This window comes from Zalophus californianus, chromosome 6, assembly GCF_009762305.2.
Source record: "Zalophus californianus isolate mZalCal1 chromosome 6, mZalCal1.pri.v2, whole genome shotgun sequence".
NCBI lineage: Eukaryota > Metazoa > Chordata > Mammalia > Carnivora > Otariidae > Zalophus > Zalophus californianus.
Window position 1 is genome coordinate 27,922,442 of NC_045600.1, and position 16,614 is coordinate 27,939,055.

The following is a 16,614-nucleotide window of genomic DNA, read 5'->3' on the forward strand; positions in this document are numbered from 1 at the left end:
TGTGTCTGCTGCAAGGCCTCGTCTACAAGGGACATGGTCATCCACCTCTTAACTTCTTTTGTTCTGTCCTGAGGCTCTCTCAGGAACCTGCTCCAGAATCTTTGAGGACACTAAGTATTCCAGCATGATAAACAGTGAAGAAATTACCTTGGAAAGTATAGTTAAACCAGTCCGGTTTTTCTTGCCCATGTGCTGAGGAAAGCATGCAGAAAGCACAATTGGTAGTACAGAGAGAAGCCCCCGGCCCTGCTATTACCTTCTTGGTCATGGGCAGAGGCATCCCTGAGCCCACGGAGGTGAGTGGAGATTAGAAACTTTAAGCACCACATTTTCTTCATGTAAAAACAAACAACCAATCTTCGACTCTTTCATACCTTTTTGTTTCTTTTGGCTTTCAATTTTCTTCTGGTTTAGTCCTGGCTTGGTAGAGCCAGATACCACAAGCCTCTCTAATTAGCACCCATAATAAGAGCTTTTTTTTAAATTAAGATTTTATTTATTTGACAGAGAGAGACAGAGCGAGAGAGGGAACACAAGCAGGGGGAGTGGGAGAGGGAGAAGCAGGCTTCTAACTGAGCAGGGAGCCTGATGCGGGATCCCAGGACCCTGGGATCATGACCTGAGCCAAAGGCAGCCACTTAATGACTGAGCCACCCAAGCGCCCCAAGAGCTCTTTTTCAAGATGACATTTTATTTATTTAGGTGCTGTCTGAATCTGAGGCAGGATTCTCTGTCATGTAGCGATTTAGAAAATTCAATGATAGAAGCGGAAGGGAAATATAAACAAGTCATAATCCATATTAAGAAAAAAGATCCAGTAGCCATGTTTACATCTTAATAATCTTCCTGTTCCTTCTCTATAATTGTAAATATGTTTCCAAATGTTATTTGTAAATATTTTCTTGAAGACATCTCCGCTCTGGAAGTTTAATCTTATGGCCAGTGGATGTAACCATCCATTTCCAAGCCTTCCTAATAATTACCAGAAACAACCTTGCTAGTGTATAATGCCGAATGTGCAAATATCTGAATTTTCTTTGTTAGGGAGAAGAGTTTTAGATTGATATCACAGTCATCTTTCTTTGGTTAAACAAATGTTAACAGCAATCACTGACTCTAGCAGATTACATTTGCTTTAAAATGTGAACAGGGGTGCCTGGGTGGCTCAGTCGGTTAAGCGTTTGCATTTGGCTCAGGTCATGATCCCAGGGTCCTGGGATGAAATCCCACATCAGGCTTCCTGCTCAGCCAGGGAGTCTGCTTCTCCCTCTGCCTCTGCCCTCCCCGTGCTGTGCTCTCCCTCTGTCAAATAAATAAATAAAATCTTTAAAAAAAAAAAAAGGTTATGAACAAGAGCTTGCACATATTCTTTCACTTACCTCCCAGAGTTGGGAGAATTAAATGACTGGCATAAAATTGGTGCCTTGGAAGCATATTTCCTTCCCCAACTGCTCTCCTCCTTCCTGGACTAAAATAAAACCACTGTCAGTTCCATGTGTTGCTGTGGCATCAGGTGTGTGTCAAGTAAAAGCTGCCTCTTCCCAGCACTTACTTGTTTTGTAAAATCAATATTTTTAAAATGATATTTACGCAACAAAACACTTTTTATTGGTATATATATATCCATGTTAAAGCAGAATATGTGAAAGGACACACATGAAAATCATCACAAAGATTATTTTGTGGAGGATAATGGTAGCCTAGGGATTGATGGCCACTTTGGCTAGATTATTTTGAGCTAAAGGCAATTGAGACCCTACAGGCTCAAGAGAAATTTTTGCCTTTCCCTTAACTACATGGAAGAATCTAAATTGAGGGTCTTTCCCAGAATAAGGGTTATTAACAGAGATAAACTGTATCTGAGTGACCCATCTGTATGGCAGGGCAAACATCTAATTATCAAACATCTGCTCTTCTTATTGCCCTATGAAGTGCATTCCTTCCCTCCGAAGTCCTAGACCCCTAACCTTTTCTCCTTAGTTCAGGATGACGTACATACCTCGTTTTGCCTGACTGTCTTTGGAATTTCCATGTCTGTGTGGATTTCCTGTGCACATGCTATCAGATTTGATTTTCTCCTGTTAATCTGTCTCTTGTCAATTTGATTCTTAGCCAGCTAGAAGGACCTAATATGGGATAGGAATTCTTGCTCCCCGACAGTAGTGACTGTGGCAAGAACACTGAAAGGAGACGGCATCTTCACTTGTAATGTTCCACTATTTAATCTTTAACAAAAGTTGCTTATACTTACGGCTCTCTTGTCATTCCTGACATAATTTGTATGGAGACTATTTTTTTAAGATTTTTTTTTTTTATTTCTTTATTTGTGAAAGAGAGCACAAGCAGGGGGAGCAGCAGAGGGAGAGGGAGAAGCAGGCTCCCTGCTGAGCAAGGAGCCCCATGCAGGACTCGATCCCAGGACCCTGGGATCATGACCTGAGCCAAAGGCAGACACTTAACTGACTGAGCCACCCAGGTGTCCCATATGGAGACTATTTTTAATGGTGATGTCATTTAAAGAGAAAGGAATAAAAACCTAAAAGTGTTATAATAATACAGCGGGTGAACTGTCTTTAACTGTTGCTGCTTAGCATATATTAGTCTCACCCTCCTAAACTTCAAATAGTGGGTTATATTTTCAGGAGAGTTCCCCTAACTTTTCTCCACCAAGTGTTTGTGGAAGAAAGTCTGGAGCTGCTTCCAAGCGTCCACCTGGGCCATGGCATGAGCCCTGGGCTCCCCTCCCCAGATGACAGGACCACCCACGAAGATGTGTAGGGAAGCTCTGCACATGGGGAAGTAAGGAGGCTCAATGTAGTGCCCTGTCCCAGGATAACAGATGATCTGGGGCTTCTCCCTACCATGGGCCTGTAAGCACTTAGAGGCCTCATTAGCAAAGAATTCACTCTTCCAGTTGCGGTCATCCTGACCTACAAGGAACAGGAAGGCACTCTCAGCCCTTTCCACGGGAATGAAACTCTTCTGGTCAGCTCCTTCCAAAGGGCTGTTCAGGACATGCAAAATGTCTGTCAAGCCGTCTTTGGTCAGCCTTATTCGACTTGGGTCTATGCCCAGAGGGGGCAACGTCTCATCTTTGTAGTGTAAGGCTCCTCCGACAATGGCCACAGAGCCATTGATTATGACAGAAGCAGTGATACCTTTCAGGAATGAGGCCATAGACAGGCAGAGTTCACCTCCTTTGGAACTGCCAAGCAGCCCGACTCCCGGACCCTTTACCTGAGAAAACAACAGAGGAAGGAGAATGAGGCCATGAACAGTGCAGTGTGATGAGCAGTGCCTAGAATTGGAAAACAGGTGCAACTGAGCCTGAATCTGGGCTCTACCATTGGCCAAGTTTTGCAATCTTGGGGTATTCACTTATTCTTCCTCTCTATCTTCCTTTCTACAATTTCTCCATCATCATTCTTGGTGACTTCAGCAACCATGTGGAGGATATACTAAATACTCTGGTTTCTTAGCATTTGTGTTTCCCATCCATCCTGCCACATTTCACTTATGTTTGCTTTCCACTTCCCCAAAAGACCATGCCACACCTCTCCTAAGACAACATCAAGGCTCTTAACCTTTAACCCTGTTCCCTTTCACTGTCAGCTCTTCACACCAGATGGAGAAAATAAAGCTCTCCAGTAGGGACTCTGCCTCTTTTCACCCTGCAGGATATACTTAGTTCCACAGGAGCTCAAGCTCTCTGCCTTCCCTTGGGTTTCCAAAGTGCCTCTGTGCTTACCCCTGCTGCCTGCACTTGGAATCTCCTCCACTCTCATTCTCCAGGACTTGCTCCTACAATTACATCATCTTTCTCCTTCTTCATCACTTTCTTCTGTGGCCCATTCCCATGGGCATACTTAATGCTCTATTTTCATAACAAACCCTTGACCTCACATCCACTCTGCCCTAGTTTTCTACTCTCTTTCACAGCAAGATTTGTGGGGACCAATTGTCTGAGTTGTTCTTTCAGTCTTCCCTTCTCTACCCCATCCCCTCAGGGTAGTTTGGGTCTGCACTATCCCACAAGGACTGCTCTTGCCACAGTTACCAACATCTATTATAAATGGCCCTCCGATTCCCCTCTCAACAGCAGTCTTTTTCTCCTTATGGCTTCTACAACAGCACCCTTGACTCTTTTCAACCATTTATTCCTCCTAGAGGAAAAGTACTAGGAAATTAAATGATATATTATCATCCCAACTTTTCAGAGGAGGAAAGAGAGGCCGCAAGATCATGGGGCTAGTTGGCAATTGGTGAAATCAAAACTCAGATTTAACTCTTGTCTATCCACATCTCGTGCTGGTGCCACTACACACTATCACCTTTTCTAAGAGTTCCAAAGCTTCCCATCCACTGAACTCTGAACTGCAGAATAAGCAATGTCTATCTCCTGATCCTCTGATACCCTGAGCCCATGAACCTCAAAACACTTCCTAGTACCAAGGTTTTTGGCTGCCCAGTTCTTCTTTAATACTTAAAACTGTGCTCTCAGAGGGGCCACAAAGAAGAGAGGGTTGTTATACACGAACATTTAACGTAGGGCCTTCTGGAGAGTGTGATCCCCTTCCCATTTCCCTCTACTTCCTGTATCAAAGCCAGGGTTCCAAATATGTTTGGGCTTATTATGATATCCTGTAAAATACTGGAATTTAAAATTCCAAACCAACTAAGAACATCTTTACTAGCAGGAAATACGAGAACATAAGATTGCATAGAAACAGTCTATGAGAAGTGACTCTAAATGGCAGTGTGTATTGGGGACTGGGAGTGGTGGTGGTGAATTTGTCATGTTCTGTGAAAACTAAGAGCAGTTATGAAGACAGCGATACATAGATCATAAAACCTTCAGAAGTTCCAACCTGAGGGTGATCCAGCAGGTAGTTCACAGCTTCTTCAAAGTAGTCCAGGTGGAGGATCTCCAGGCCTTTGGGGAGGTCTTCATAGTTATGATAAGCCAGAGCCATCACAGCAAAACCCTTGCCAGCCAGCAGACTAGCTCGTTGTTCCAGAAGGCCACTTCCAACTCCATAAATGTCCACAATCCCAGGAAAGGGCCCCGGTTCTTTGGAAGAAATGAAACACAAAACTGAACTATTCCCCAAACTCTCTGCAGTGGGGTCAAAAGCCCTATGTTGCCTACTTGGTGATGTCAAAGTTTTCTATTGACAATCAGAAATGCTAGAAGACCTCTCTGGTCTTCAAAGATCCAGACAGTGGCATAGGCTCAATCCACATTTCCCCTATACCCAGAGCCTCAAAGCCCCACAGATTTTTTACAAAAAGCATGCTTTACTTTTGTAATTAAAAATAATTTACAAGCAGACAATGAAAAGAGCAAAATTGTTACCCCCTCCACCCCCAAAGCTGACAATGCCAAATGCTAGAGAGCAGGTAGAACAATTGGAACACTCATACACTGCTGGTGGAAATGCAAAATGATACAGCCACTTGGGAAAACAGCTGGGCAATGTCTTATAAAGTTAAATACGTACTTACCATATGATTTAGCAATCTCATTCCTAGGTATTCACCCAAGAGAAATGAAAATTTGTGTTCACACAAAAACATGTATGCAAAAGTTTGTAGTGACTTTTTTCATCATCTCCAAAGACTTGAAACCCAGCCTGGAAACCCGTCCTTCAACTGTTGAATGAATAAAACTGCTTTTGGGTTTTGTTGTTGTTCTTTTAAAAGATTTTATTTATTTGAGAGAGAGAGAGAGAGCGAGCGAGAGCGAGCACGCACATGCATGCGCGCACGCACACACACGAGTGGGGGGAGGGGCAGGGAGAGAGAAGAGAGAGAGAAGAGAGGAGAGAAAAAGCAGCAGAGAATCCCTGCTGAGCAGGGAGCCTGGGATCAGGACGGAGCAAAGGCAGCCATGCTCTACCCACTGAGCCACCCAGGCGCCCCTTTCATGCTAATTTTCTTAAACCTTAATATACTGTGAGAGTTAGAAGCAAAGTTGCTATACTGAGAAATCATAAAAAAAAATCAATAAAGGGGGGGCGCCTGGGTGCCTCAGGTCATGATCCCAGGGTCCTGGGATCAAGCCCCACATTGGGCTCCTTGCTCAGCAGAGAGCCTGCTTCTCCCTCTCCCTCTGCTCGGCAGGGAGCCTGCATCTACCTTTCCCATTCCCCCTGCCTGTGTTCCCTCTCTCATTGTGTCTCTCTGTCAAATAAATAAATAAAAAAATCTTTAAAAAAAATCATTAAAGGGATGCCTGGTGGCTCGGTTGGTTAAGCCTCTGCCTTCGGCTCAGGTCATGATCCCAGGGTCCTGGGATCGAGTCCCACATTGGGTTCCTTTCTCAGCAAGGAACATGCTTCTCCCTCTGCCTGCCTGTCTCTCTCTGTGACAAAGGGGCGCCGCCTGGCTGGCTCAGTTGGTAGAGCATGGGACTCTTGATCTGGGGGTTGAGTTTGAGCCACTTAAGGGTTGGGTGTAGAGATTACTTAAAAATAAAATATTAAAAAAAAAAAAAAAAAAGACTTGGAACCACCGGGGCACCTGGGTGGCTCAGTATGCTAAGTGGCTGCTGGCGCAGGTCATGATCTCAGGGTCCTGGGATCCAGCCCCCCATGGGGCTCTCTGCTCAGCAGGGAGTCGGCTTCTTCTTAGTCTCCCTCTGTGCTCTCTCTCAATAAATAGATAAAACCTTAAAAAAAAAAAAAGACTTGGAACTACCTATGTTTTTGTTTTCACTTAAACTGTCTTGTCCCTTTCCTTACGTCTTCTAGCTGACCTCTCAGTTTTGGAGAGGCAGAGCCACCTCCCCACCAGAGCCCCCTTTGAGGCCCCCACAGACCTCTGCAATGTTGGGAGCTACCTCCTTACTGTCGGTAGAAGTGCAGGAGACGAGAGAAAGACAGGCCTGGGACCCGGGGCGCTCACCTGGGGGCAGGAAGAGCGTGGCGCGCACGCGGCCCGCGCGCACCGGCTCCCGCCGCACGCCCGGCCGCAGGAAGTCGCGCTCGTGCACCGCCCTGCCCAGGACGCGCCCGGCGTCCGGCTCGTGGCCGTCGAGCACCTCCAGCTCCACCGCGAAGGGCGTCTGCACGTCCCGCTTCACCAACCGCACCAGGGGTTTCTCGGGCTCCAGGGCCCAGAGCAGCCCCATGGGCTCGAGTCCCACGAAGCTGCCGCCCAGCGCGGGCGCGCGCTCCAGGTCCAGAAGGCCGCCGGCGTCGGCTTGGTACCGCGCCTGGGCCCGGAAGAGCGCGCCCCTCTCGTCGCGCAGGGACGCGCGCAGCGTGACGGGCTGTCGCGGGGCCAGGCCGCGCACGGCCATGCGCACGGGCTCGTCCCAGCTGCAGCGGCCGGCGGGCTCCAGGCTCCAGGTCGCTGTCTTCCGGGCAGGGGCCCATGAGACCCGGCCGCCAGACCACAGCTTTGGAGAGCCTGTCAGGTGGCCCCATCGGCCGAGTCCGGAAGCTCGCAGGCTAGCGCCGGCGGAGGACATCATTTTGCCTTTTGATTTTAGTTCTCACGTCAACTGAACAGGGCAGTGAAGAAAGTTAGAAACTGCTCAAAGATCCTCTAGTGGCGGGCTGCCTCATCTGCATGTTAAGCGCCAGTGGGGCCGACTAGCCCGCCCCATTGAGCTTGGAGGGCCAGACTCCTGTCCCACCAGGTCAGTGGCTTACCTTTAAAAGCAAGAGCGAAAATGACACACGTGAACTTTCTTTACATGCTGAAAAACCTGCAGTTTATGTCGGGGAAGACTTTCCTAGCTCTGCTTCTCAGAAGCTCGGTCTGTGCAATGTTTGCCGCATAAGGGCTGGCTCTGAAGGATTCTCGCAGCTAGGAAAGTCTCCAGTCGCCAATTTTTTTTAAGTTAATTTTGAGTGGGTTTTTGTTATTTTTCCACCGTTTTTTTAAAAATCAGTTTTTAAAAAGTTATTTGAGATAGAGCACGAGCACGAGTAGGGGCGGGGGTCCAGCAGAGGGAGAGGGAGAAGCAGGTTCTTCGCTGATCTGGGGGCCCGATGCGGTGCTGGGACCCTGGGATCAGGGCCTGAGCTGAAGGCAGAAGCTTAACCATTGAGCCACCCAGACGCCCTTCCAGTCGCCAAATTCTTTTTTTTTTTTACATAACAGGTTTATTTTTTTTAAAGGTATATAGACAGTGAACAAAGTAAACAATCAGATCTTCACTTCTACCCAGTATTATCTGTCCTAGAACTCTTCCATTAAGTTCCAGTTTCTAAACATCTTAAATTTCAATAATCGTCCTCTTCATCAGAGTCCATAACTTTTCTTCTGTTGAATTTAACTGTGGTTTTCCTTTCTGTTCGCTTACTTTTTCAAGGATTTCTATTAAACCTTGTTCTGATAACTTCCCACTTAGTTGTCCGTATCTTGCCATCTGTATGAGGTAATCTCTACTGCTTTAGGTTTTTCGGGGTTTACAAGTGCTAAGTTACTGAAGCGGGTCCGGGGTGTCTGATCCAGGGCTTGGGCTAAGACACTGTTTCTCATTTCTGCTTCCCTGTGCTTTGTTTCCGGTTGTGCTGCATCGCCAGGACCCCCGAGCCTCCCCCGCTGCCCGGCCGGCCTCTGCTTGCTCAGAGCCGCCAGCCCCTCCTCCGCCGTGGTGCAGGGGTCCGGGGTCGAGCAGCCGCGACCACACTGCTGGTCGCCAAATTCTTAACAGCTAAGAAGAGTGCAGGACAGGGATTGAGTTTTATCAGTTTGTTGAGTATTTCACTGTCATTAATTATCATAAGACCTTTAAAAGTGTGCATCATGGTGTTTTGCTTGTGTATTACCTGTGTATAGGCTTAACTTCCTCCCCCATCCCCACACTTAAGGGGCCTGGAGCTTTACTAGCTGTGTGACCACAGCTTCATTCCTTATAGGTGTAAAAATAGTCAGGTGAGATCATAGTTACTATACTGCCTTATCGAGTTTGCTGTACTTAGGCAAATATTCTCTCCATCTGGGACCTTTCACCTTTTCCCCACTTGGTCATAAGCTATGGATGGGTTCCACCTAGTGGTGGATTTTTCATCAAACTTCAGGCCCTTTCCCTGACCTTGTATTGGATTTTACATTCATGACTTTTTCATATTTATTAGAGAAACCTGCAAATTGTTTAAGCTCGATTCAAGCCCACACCTGTTTGCCACTGCTCCCCATGAGACCACCCTCAAGGACCTTCCCAACCAACGCTTTTTACCTAGTTTCAAATGTTCTCATGTCCTGCTGGCTATTAACCATGCAGTTCCCTGTAGCTCTAATTAGTTTTGCACTGGTTCTGTGGGATATTTCAGTGTATTCTGTGCACAGAAACTAAAGAAAGTAAATAATTATAGTTCTTAATCCTTACAAGAACCTTATGAGAAAATTAAGGCCTTGGAGGAAGAGATGAACTGATTTGCTGAAGATCAAACAACTAGAAATACTGGGATTTACTTATTTTTAAGGATTTTATTTGTCAGAGAGAGAGCACGTGCATGCACAAGCAGGCAGGGGTGGCAGGCAGAGGGAGAAAAAGGCTCCTCACGGAGCAAGGAGCCTGATGCAGGACTTGATCCCAGGAACCCCGGGATCATGGCCTGAGCAGAAGGCAGATGCTTAACCGACTGAGCCACTCAGGTGTCCTGAAATACTGGGATTTATATCTTTGCAATCAGATTCCAGTCTGTGCTCTGAACCATTATGCTTTAATTGTTCTTACATGATATGTCCTATGTTAAAGATTTATAAAACATATTCATATATGGTTGATGGATGCACAAACTGGTATGACCTTAAAAAAATATTTAAAAGGTGCATTCCCTTTGACTCACAATTCCACTTCTAGGAATTTCTCTTAAGTATTTGTGAATCTATATATATATTGGCTGTAAGGATGCTTATCATATTGTTTTAATAGAGGAAAAGTGAGAAACAAACTAGGAATATAAATTTGGTTTAATCAATTTAATTGTGATGCAGTCATATAACAGAAGAGATGTAGACATTAAAAATGTTATAGCAGAATATGATGAGGAAACTCTCATGGCATTGAAAGCAGGTAGAGATCCATATAACCTTAAAAAAAGTGTATTAATACCTTAAAAAAAAAAAACTAGTCAATTACCCAAACTGTTGTTTCTTAGGCTTTGGGGTACTTTGGGTACTTTTAATTTTCTTCTTTGTCCAGAATTTCTATCAGAAATAACATGGCTGGGGTGCCTGGGTGGCTCTGTTGGTTGAGCATCTGACTCTTGATCTCAGCTTAGGTCTTAATCTTAGGGTTGCCTTGGGCTCCACACTGGGCATGGAGCCTACTTAAAAAAAGAGAGAGAAAAGAAAATAACATGGCGTTCATAGTTAAATAGGGTTTTTAAAAATGGTGGTATTATACAAACATAAAACTTATCATTTTAACCATTTTTAAGTGTATAGTTAAGTACACTCACAGTGTTATGCAACCATCACCACTATCTATCTCCAGAACTCTATCACCCAAGCTGAAAACCCTTGCATCCCCTGGAAACCACTATTTTATTTTTGTTCTCTAGGAATTTGACTATTCGAGGTACCTCATATAAGTAGAATCATACAGTATTTGTCGTTTTCTGTCTTATTTCAGTTATCATGTCTTCCACGTCCATCCATATATGTAGCATGTATCAGAATTTCCCTCCGTTTTAAGGCTCGTCTACTGTATGTATGCAATACATTTTGTTTATCTATTTATATACTGATGGATTTTGGATTGTTTCCACATTGACCATTGTGAATGCACTGCTATAAACATGGGTATACAAATACCTGTTTAAGAACCCCTGCTTTCAGTTCTTTTGGGTATATACTCATAAGTAGTAGAATTGCTAGATCACATGGTAATTCTGTTTAATTTTTAAGACTTCCAGTCTTTTCATCTCAGGGACCATGCCTTTTCACCCTTTTGTTAAGGGTCTCAGGGTATTTTTTTTTTTTTAAGATTTTATTTAAGGGTCCCAGGGTCTAAGCACAGCCTGAGCCCAGGCACTAAAGTGAGTGCTCAAGTTGGTCAGCAAGATCCAGTGACCACCTGAATAGCCCCAGGTCAACAAGACAGACAGAACCTCATGCCCAGAAATCTTTTCTGCTGTCAGGACAAATTCTTTTCATAAGGGAACTCCTAATGACCAGTATTATGGAGGCCTGGGATTTTACTAATAAAAATATGGGATTTGAAGAGTCCTCTTGTAAAAATAGTGTCACCAGCTGATCATCTAGCCAGGATTTGGGGAGCAGGAGAGATGGAATTAAACTGTGTGATCAAAGGAGATTACGTGGAGGTGGAGATAAAAGGGGAATGGAAAAGACCCCAAAGACAGACCCATTCTACTTTACTACTTGTTCTATCAGCCTAGTAATCTGAAGCACGCCAGAGTGGGCTGTTCATGTGTTTCCTCTTTCTCAGCAGACTTATGAATGCTTGTAGGGGAAAAAATATTGAGCTGCACAGACTTAGAGGTTTATTTTCAAAGAATGACCAAGAAATCCGTTGTGCCATCCATCAATAAATACAATGCAGTTTCCCAATTTGTTTTACAAAAGGAAATTAAATAAATAACTGAGGATACCACTGACTGAACCCGCAAATTCTGTCAGTAGACCCATGGAATTCTAAAGAGGTGGTTGCCTGGTAACCAATATAAACAGCTTTGGAACCTAAGAAACAAGGAAGGTTTAAGATGCAGAACCTTGCTTCCCCTTGAAGACTTGGTTGCAGGAGGCCATCTTGAAGGTAATTTCAAAACACTGCTACTTGGGTCCCTGGGTGGCTCAGTTGGTTAAGCGACTGCCTTCAGCTCAGGTCATGATCCTGGAGTTCTGGGATCGAGTCCCACATCGGGCTCCCTGCTCAGCAGGGAGTCTGCTTCTCCCTCTGACCCTCCCCCCCTCATGTGCTCTCTCTCTCTGTCATTCTCTCTTTCAAATAAATAAAATCTTTAAAAAACAAAACAAAACAAAAAACACTGCTACTTTACCAGTATCTGAAAAGAGCTTTTAGCATCAGCTGAATGATGAGAGGCAGTCTGAAGTAGTTGAAAAGATTTTGGATTAGGTGTCAAAGGGGTCAGGACTGCTTCAGGGATGAACCAGTACTGTGATCTTTATAGTATCTCTTCTCTCTAGGCCTCAGTTTTGAAATCTGTAAGATGAGTTAGAACAGAATCATGTTTATGGCAGAGTTTCTGTAGTAATCTCAGGAGACAGTAGTAGATCTGTGTGAGGGCATGGCAAGGGACAGGAATTAGAAAGTAGAGGGGGAGAAATGAAGGAACTTTCTGATGAGAAAGAGGCAGTAGGGGGGAGGGGTCTGAAACGAGCCACGTTAAGAGACTGTGTTCCCTGGTCCTACTCTCCCCACCATCATGCTACCTTCATACCCCCCACAGATACCTATTGGGGCTGTGGCTTCTCTAAACTTAATGTGTATAAACACCCGTGAGAGCTGGTTGAAATGCAGATTTCTAGGCTTCACTTACGGCCTACTGAATCAATATGCTGGGATGTAGGACACAGGATTCTGCATTTTAACAAGCTCCTCAAATGATCTTGATGCAGAAGGTCCTTAACCATTAATACTGTCCTGGAAGCTGACTGTCCCCTCTTGGGCTCTACCTTAAAACTTCAGAATCTGTGGGTGGAGGTGAGAGTCTATTACTTTTTAAAACCTCTCAGAAGGGGCGCCTGGGTGGCTAAGTTGGTTAAGCGTCTGCCTTCGGCTCAGGTCATGATCCCAGGGTCCTGGGATCGAGCCCCACATAGGGAATCCCTGCTCCATGGGGAGCCTGCTTCTCCCTCTCCCTTTGCCTCTCCCACTGGTTGTGCTCTCTCTATCTGTCACTATCTGTCTCTATCAAATAAATAAAATCTTAAAAAAAAATAAAAGCTCTCAGAAATACTGTGCTAATAAGGTTTATTGCTTTTTAGGCTCCTGTGGTGGTTTCTGCTGCTTTAATAACAAGGAAAAAGCAAGGTATTACTCTTTTTAGCTTGAATTATTCAGCCCACTTCAATTATTTCTGCAGAATAAAGGTCCCAGATCAGGGCGTGAGGGCAGGGGACTGGGAAGGTGACCCGAAAGGTGGACCTAAATTTGGAACCTTTGAGATATCACTCATTTGAGTCTGGATTCTTCTCTTAGGCTTTACGTGGAGGCATGTGGCCTAACCCTTCTAACCTGACTCCTGCCTGTCTAGCCAGGTTCCTAGAGGTATGGAGATAATGCTAGTGATAGCTGTTCACCAGAGTACCTGCTCTGTGGTTATGCCAGGTTTGACTGACCACAGGATGCCGTGTATTCAATTTCTTGTTTGTTTGTTCAAAGATTTTATTTATTTGAGAGAGAGAGAGAGAATGAGCGGCAGAGAGGAGCAGAAGAGCAGAGAAAGGGAGAAGCAGACTCCCTGCTGAGCAGGGAGCTGGACGCGGGGCTCGATCCCAGGACCCTGGGATCATGATCTGAGCCCAAGGGAAGCACCCAACTGACAGCCACCCAGACGCTCCTCAGTTTCTTATGCTGTCCATACATAAAGGCACCTGGGATGTGCCACTCTGCTTTGGTGCTTTTTATAAAAAAGTATTTATTTTTAAGTAGTCTCTATGCCCAGCACAGAGCCCAACACAAGGCTTGAACTCATGACCCTGAGATCAAGACCTGAGCTGAGATCAAGAGTTGGACAGCTTAACTGGCTGAGCCATCCAGGTACCCCCTGCTTTTGGTTCTTAAAGGGCCATTTGTTGGGAGAGGACCTTGCCTCAATGTTGGTCTAGGTAACATTTAAATTTGGATAATATGGAGCCTCCAAACTCCATACATAGGTTTTTTTCTTCCCTCTCTATCCACCTTCTTTTTTAATTGCCAAGGGCCCCAGTATTCCTAACCTGTTCCCTAAATGCCCAATGCACCATCTAACTGTGAGACCCCAGAGACTTACCTTTAGGAGCAATAGTCCATGCTCTAAATCAATGATAATCCTTCACAGTTATGTAATACTATGAAGCTTGCAAAAAACTTTCATACCTGTTCCCTAATTTTGAGCTTCATATCTACACTAAATTAGAACAGATATCACACTCTATTTTCAGACTGGCATACTGAGGCAAACCACATGGACTGGGAAGTGCAGAACCTGGCCTTACACTTGTCTTCTGACCCTAAGTCCATCTACGACAAAACTCTTGACCAAACCCTTTGACATATTGTCCTGTCCTCATTCCTTTTCAAAACACAGGAGGAGTTTCCCTCTTTTTAACAAGCCATCATATTAGATGAGAATCACTATCCCTTGACAATTTATAATAACTGATAATGCTAATACGGTATTCTTTCTGGGATGCTGGCATTGTAACCAAAGATTCTATATGCCACTGGCTAAAGGGTATATGTATCTGGGGACACCCAAAATCATTCTGTATAGTCGCCTTGGGGTGAAACCAGTCCTCATCCGTTTTTCAAGTGTTTAGGATCAAAATGCTCCTTGCCTTAGGAGCAAGAATTGACACACTGATATGTTAAAAATGATAAAATGTGGGGCACCTGGGTGGCTCAGTCGGTTAAGCGGATCAAGCCCTGCATCAGGCTCCTTGCTTAGCAGGGAGCCTGCTTCTCCCTCTCCCCCTCTGCCTGCCACTACCCCTTCTTGTGCTCTCTGTCAAATAAATAGATTCTTAAAAAAAAATGATAAAATGTTCTATTAGGCAATACACAAGGCATGAGCACATGAATATTGTTTTCATCTAATAATTCATCTTCAACCAGTGAGAGTAGGCACCATTTCAGAAAATTATCACTTGTGACCCCCTTCTACCCTTGCCATAACTTTTTTGGTCTAACTTTTAAAATACTCCGTGCCCTTATGGCCATGTTGCCTTCAAAGCTGTGAAGAGATGAAACAACTAAATGAGTTTTCTGTGCAAAAACTCCTGATGTCATATTAATCATGTATGATTTAATTTGAGTGAGGTTATCAATTCTGGCCTAGTGACATCTAGATAAAAGCAGGCTCAGAACAAAAAGAAATATACCCACCAGTCAGATTTAATAGGCAGAAGAAAGTGGACCAAATCGAGTCCTGAAGAGAGGAGGTCCTGGAAAGCCAGCGTGGCACAGAGGTTATGTGCTCTGGAGTTGCAGTCTGGCAGCAAGGTTTAAAACCTGGCTCTTCTACTTATGGCCTGTATGACCTGAAGCAATTAGTTTATCCCCTTGGAGCCTCCGCTTCTTCCCATACACATTATAGTATCTTCCCTATATAAAGCCCTTGACAAAGTGCAGGCATACCTCATTTTATTGTGCCTCACTTTATTGCACTTCACAGATACTCCCGTTTTTGACAGATTGAAGGTTTGTGGCAACCCTGTGTCAAGCAAGTCTATCGGTGCCATTTTCCCAACAGCATTTGCTCACTTTGTGTCTCTGTGTCATATTTTGGTAATTCTTGCAATTGTTTAGACTGTCTCATTATCACTGTATTTGTCATGGTGATCTCTGATCACAACTCACCTCACTGAAAGCTCAGATGATGGTTAGCATTTTTTAGCAATATTTTTTAATTAAGGTATGTACATTGGTTCTTGGACATAATGCTATCACACATTCTGTCAACTACAGTATAGCGTAAACCAAACTTTTACATGCATTGGGAAACCAAAAAATTCATTTGACTCACTTCATTATGATATTCATTTTATTGCAGTGGTCTGGAACCAAACCCATAATATCTCTGAGGTATGTTTGTACTTCCCAATTGTCAATTATCATTATCAGACCAAGGAAGGACTTCAGAAGGAAAATTATTTTTAAAAGCACTAAATGTAGGGGCGCTGGGTGGCTCAGTCGGTTAAGCATCTGACTCTCGGTTTCAGCCCAGGTCATGATCTCAGGATCTTGGGATAGAGCCTTATGTCAGGCTTTGCACTTGGAGGGGAGTCTGCTGGAGATTCTCTCTCCCTTTCCCCGTCTCCCTCTACCCCTCCCCCTGCTTGCGCACACACTCTCTCTCTAAAATAAAATAAACCGGGGCACCTGGGTGGCTCAGTCGGTTAAGTGTCTGCCTTCAGCTCAGGTCATAGTCCCAGGGTCCTCGGATCGAGCCCCACATTGGGCTCCCTGCTCAGTGGGGAGCCTGCTTCTCCCTCTCCCACTCCCCCTGCTTGTGTTCCCTATCTTGCTGTCTCTCTCTGTGTCAATTAAATAAATAAAATCTTTAAAAAAAAAAAAGTACTAAATGTAGGCATTTGTTTTCTACAGTGTTTTCCAGGCTAGCTAAAACCTGAAAACAGCTTGCCCAATAATTAAGGAAATGGTGATTTACCTACTTGGTAAAATATTCTGTAGTTGTTAAACACTTTAACAATGAAGACTATGTAGCAATATGGAAAGCAATGTAGCAATACTGGGTGATTCTGAAGGACAGCAGAGACAGAAGACATGGTCGTTGGGCAATAGTTAGAGAGCCAAATAATTAACAGTGTGAGGTGGCATAGGATTGAGAGTTGAAAGTACTGTTATGCAATCATGATTGTACACCTGAAACTAATTTAACACTGTATGTTAACTATACTGGAATTAAAAAAAAAAACTGGTACAGACTAGGAGTGATTCATAAA

The 16,614-nt window shown here is 44.4% G+C and overlaps 2 protein-coding genes and 1 pseudogene across 4 annotated transcripts in view; all 3 read right to left on the reverse strand.

Annotated features, from left to right (window-relative positions):
* Positions 1–2,198: 2,198 nt before the first annotated feature.
* LOC113909019 (acyl-coenzyme A thioesterase 1-like) lies at positions 2,199–7,612 on the reverse strand. 2 transcript variants are annotated; one of them, XM_027569874.1, is made up of 3 exons: positions 6,907–7,612; positions 4,869–5,071; positions 2,199–3,237 (listed from the first exon to the last, which is right to left on the reverse strand). In XM_027569874.1, the coding sequence occupies exons 1-3, from the start codon at positions 7,475–7,477 to the stop codon at positions 2,653–2,655; spliced, it is 1,359 nt and encodes a 452-aa protein (XP_027425675.1). In that variant the 5' UTR covers positions 7,478–7,612; the 3' UTR covers positions 2,199–2,652. The 2 variants fall into 2 exon arrangements, with proteins under 2 accessions (XP_027425675.1, XP_027425676.1); XM_027569875.1 differs by lacking the exon at positions 6,907–7,612 and adding an exon at positions 5,506–5,652.
* A 622-nt stretch (positions 7,613–8,234) lies between these two features.
* Positions 8,235–14,170, reverse strand: LOC113909341 (annotated as a pseudogene).
* The window catches only part of RIOX1 (ribosomal oxygenase 1), a 31,513-nt gene continuing 24,867 nt past the window's right edge, over positions 9,969–16,614 (reverse strand). Inside the window, exon 4 of one of the 2 annotated variants that reach the window (XM_027569870.2) lies at positions 9,969–10,286. The gene's annotated coding sequence lies outside the window, so the exon portion shown is untranslated. Of the gene's footprint in view, positions 10,287–11,937; positions 12,149–16,614 lie in introns of those variants that run through there. The other variant, XM_027569871.1, reaches the window with a different exon arrangement.

Coding starts and splice junctions, on each gene's coding strand:
- LOC113909019 (XM_027569874.1), bottom strand. CDS start 7,477: ATGATGTCCTCCGCCGGCGCTAGCCTGCGAGCTTCCGGACTCGGCCGA. Junction 5,072..6,906: donor CACGCTCTTCCTGCCCCCAG/GTGAGCGCCCCG, acceptor TTTCTTCCAAAG/AACCGGGGCCCTTTCCTGGG. Junction 3,238..4,868: donor ACCTGCTGGATCACCCTCAG/GTTGGAACTTCT, acceptor TTGTTTTCTCAG/GTAAAGGGTCCGGGAGTCGG.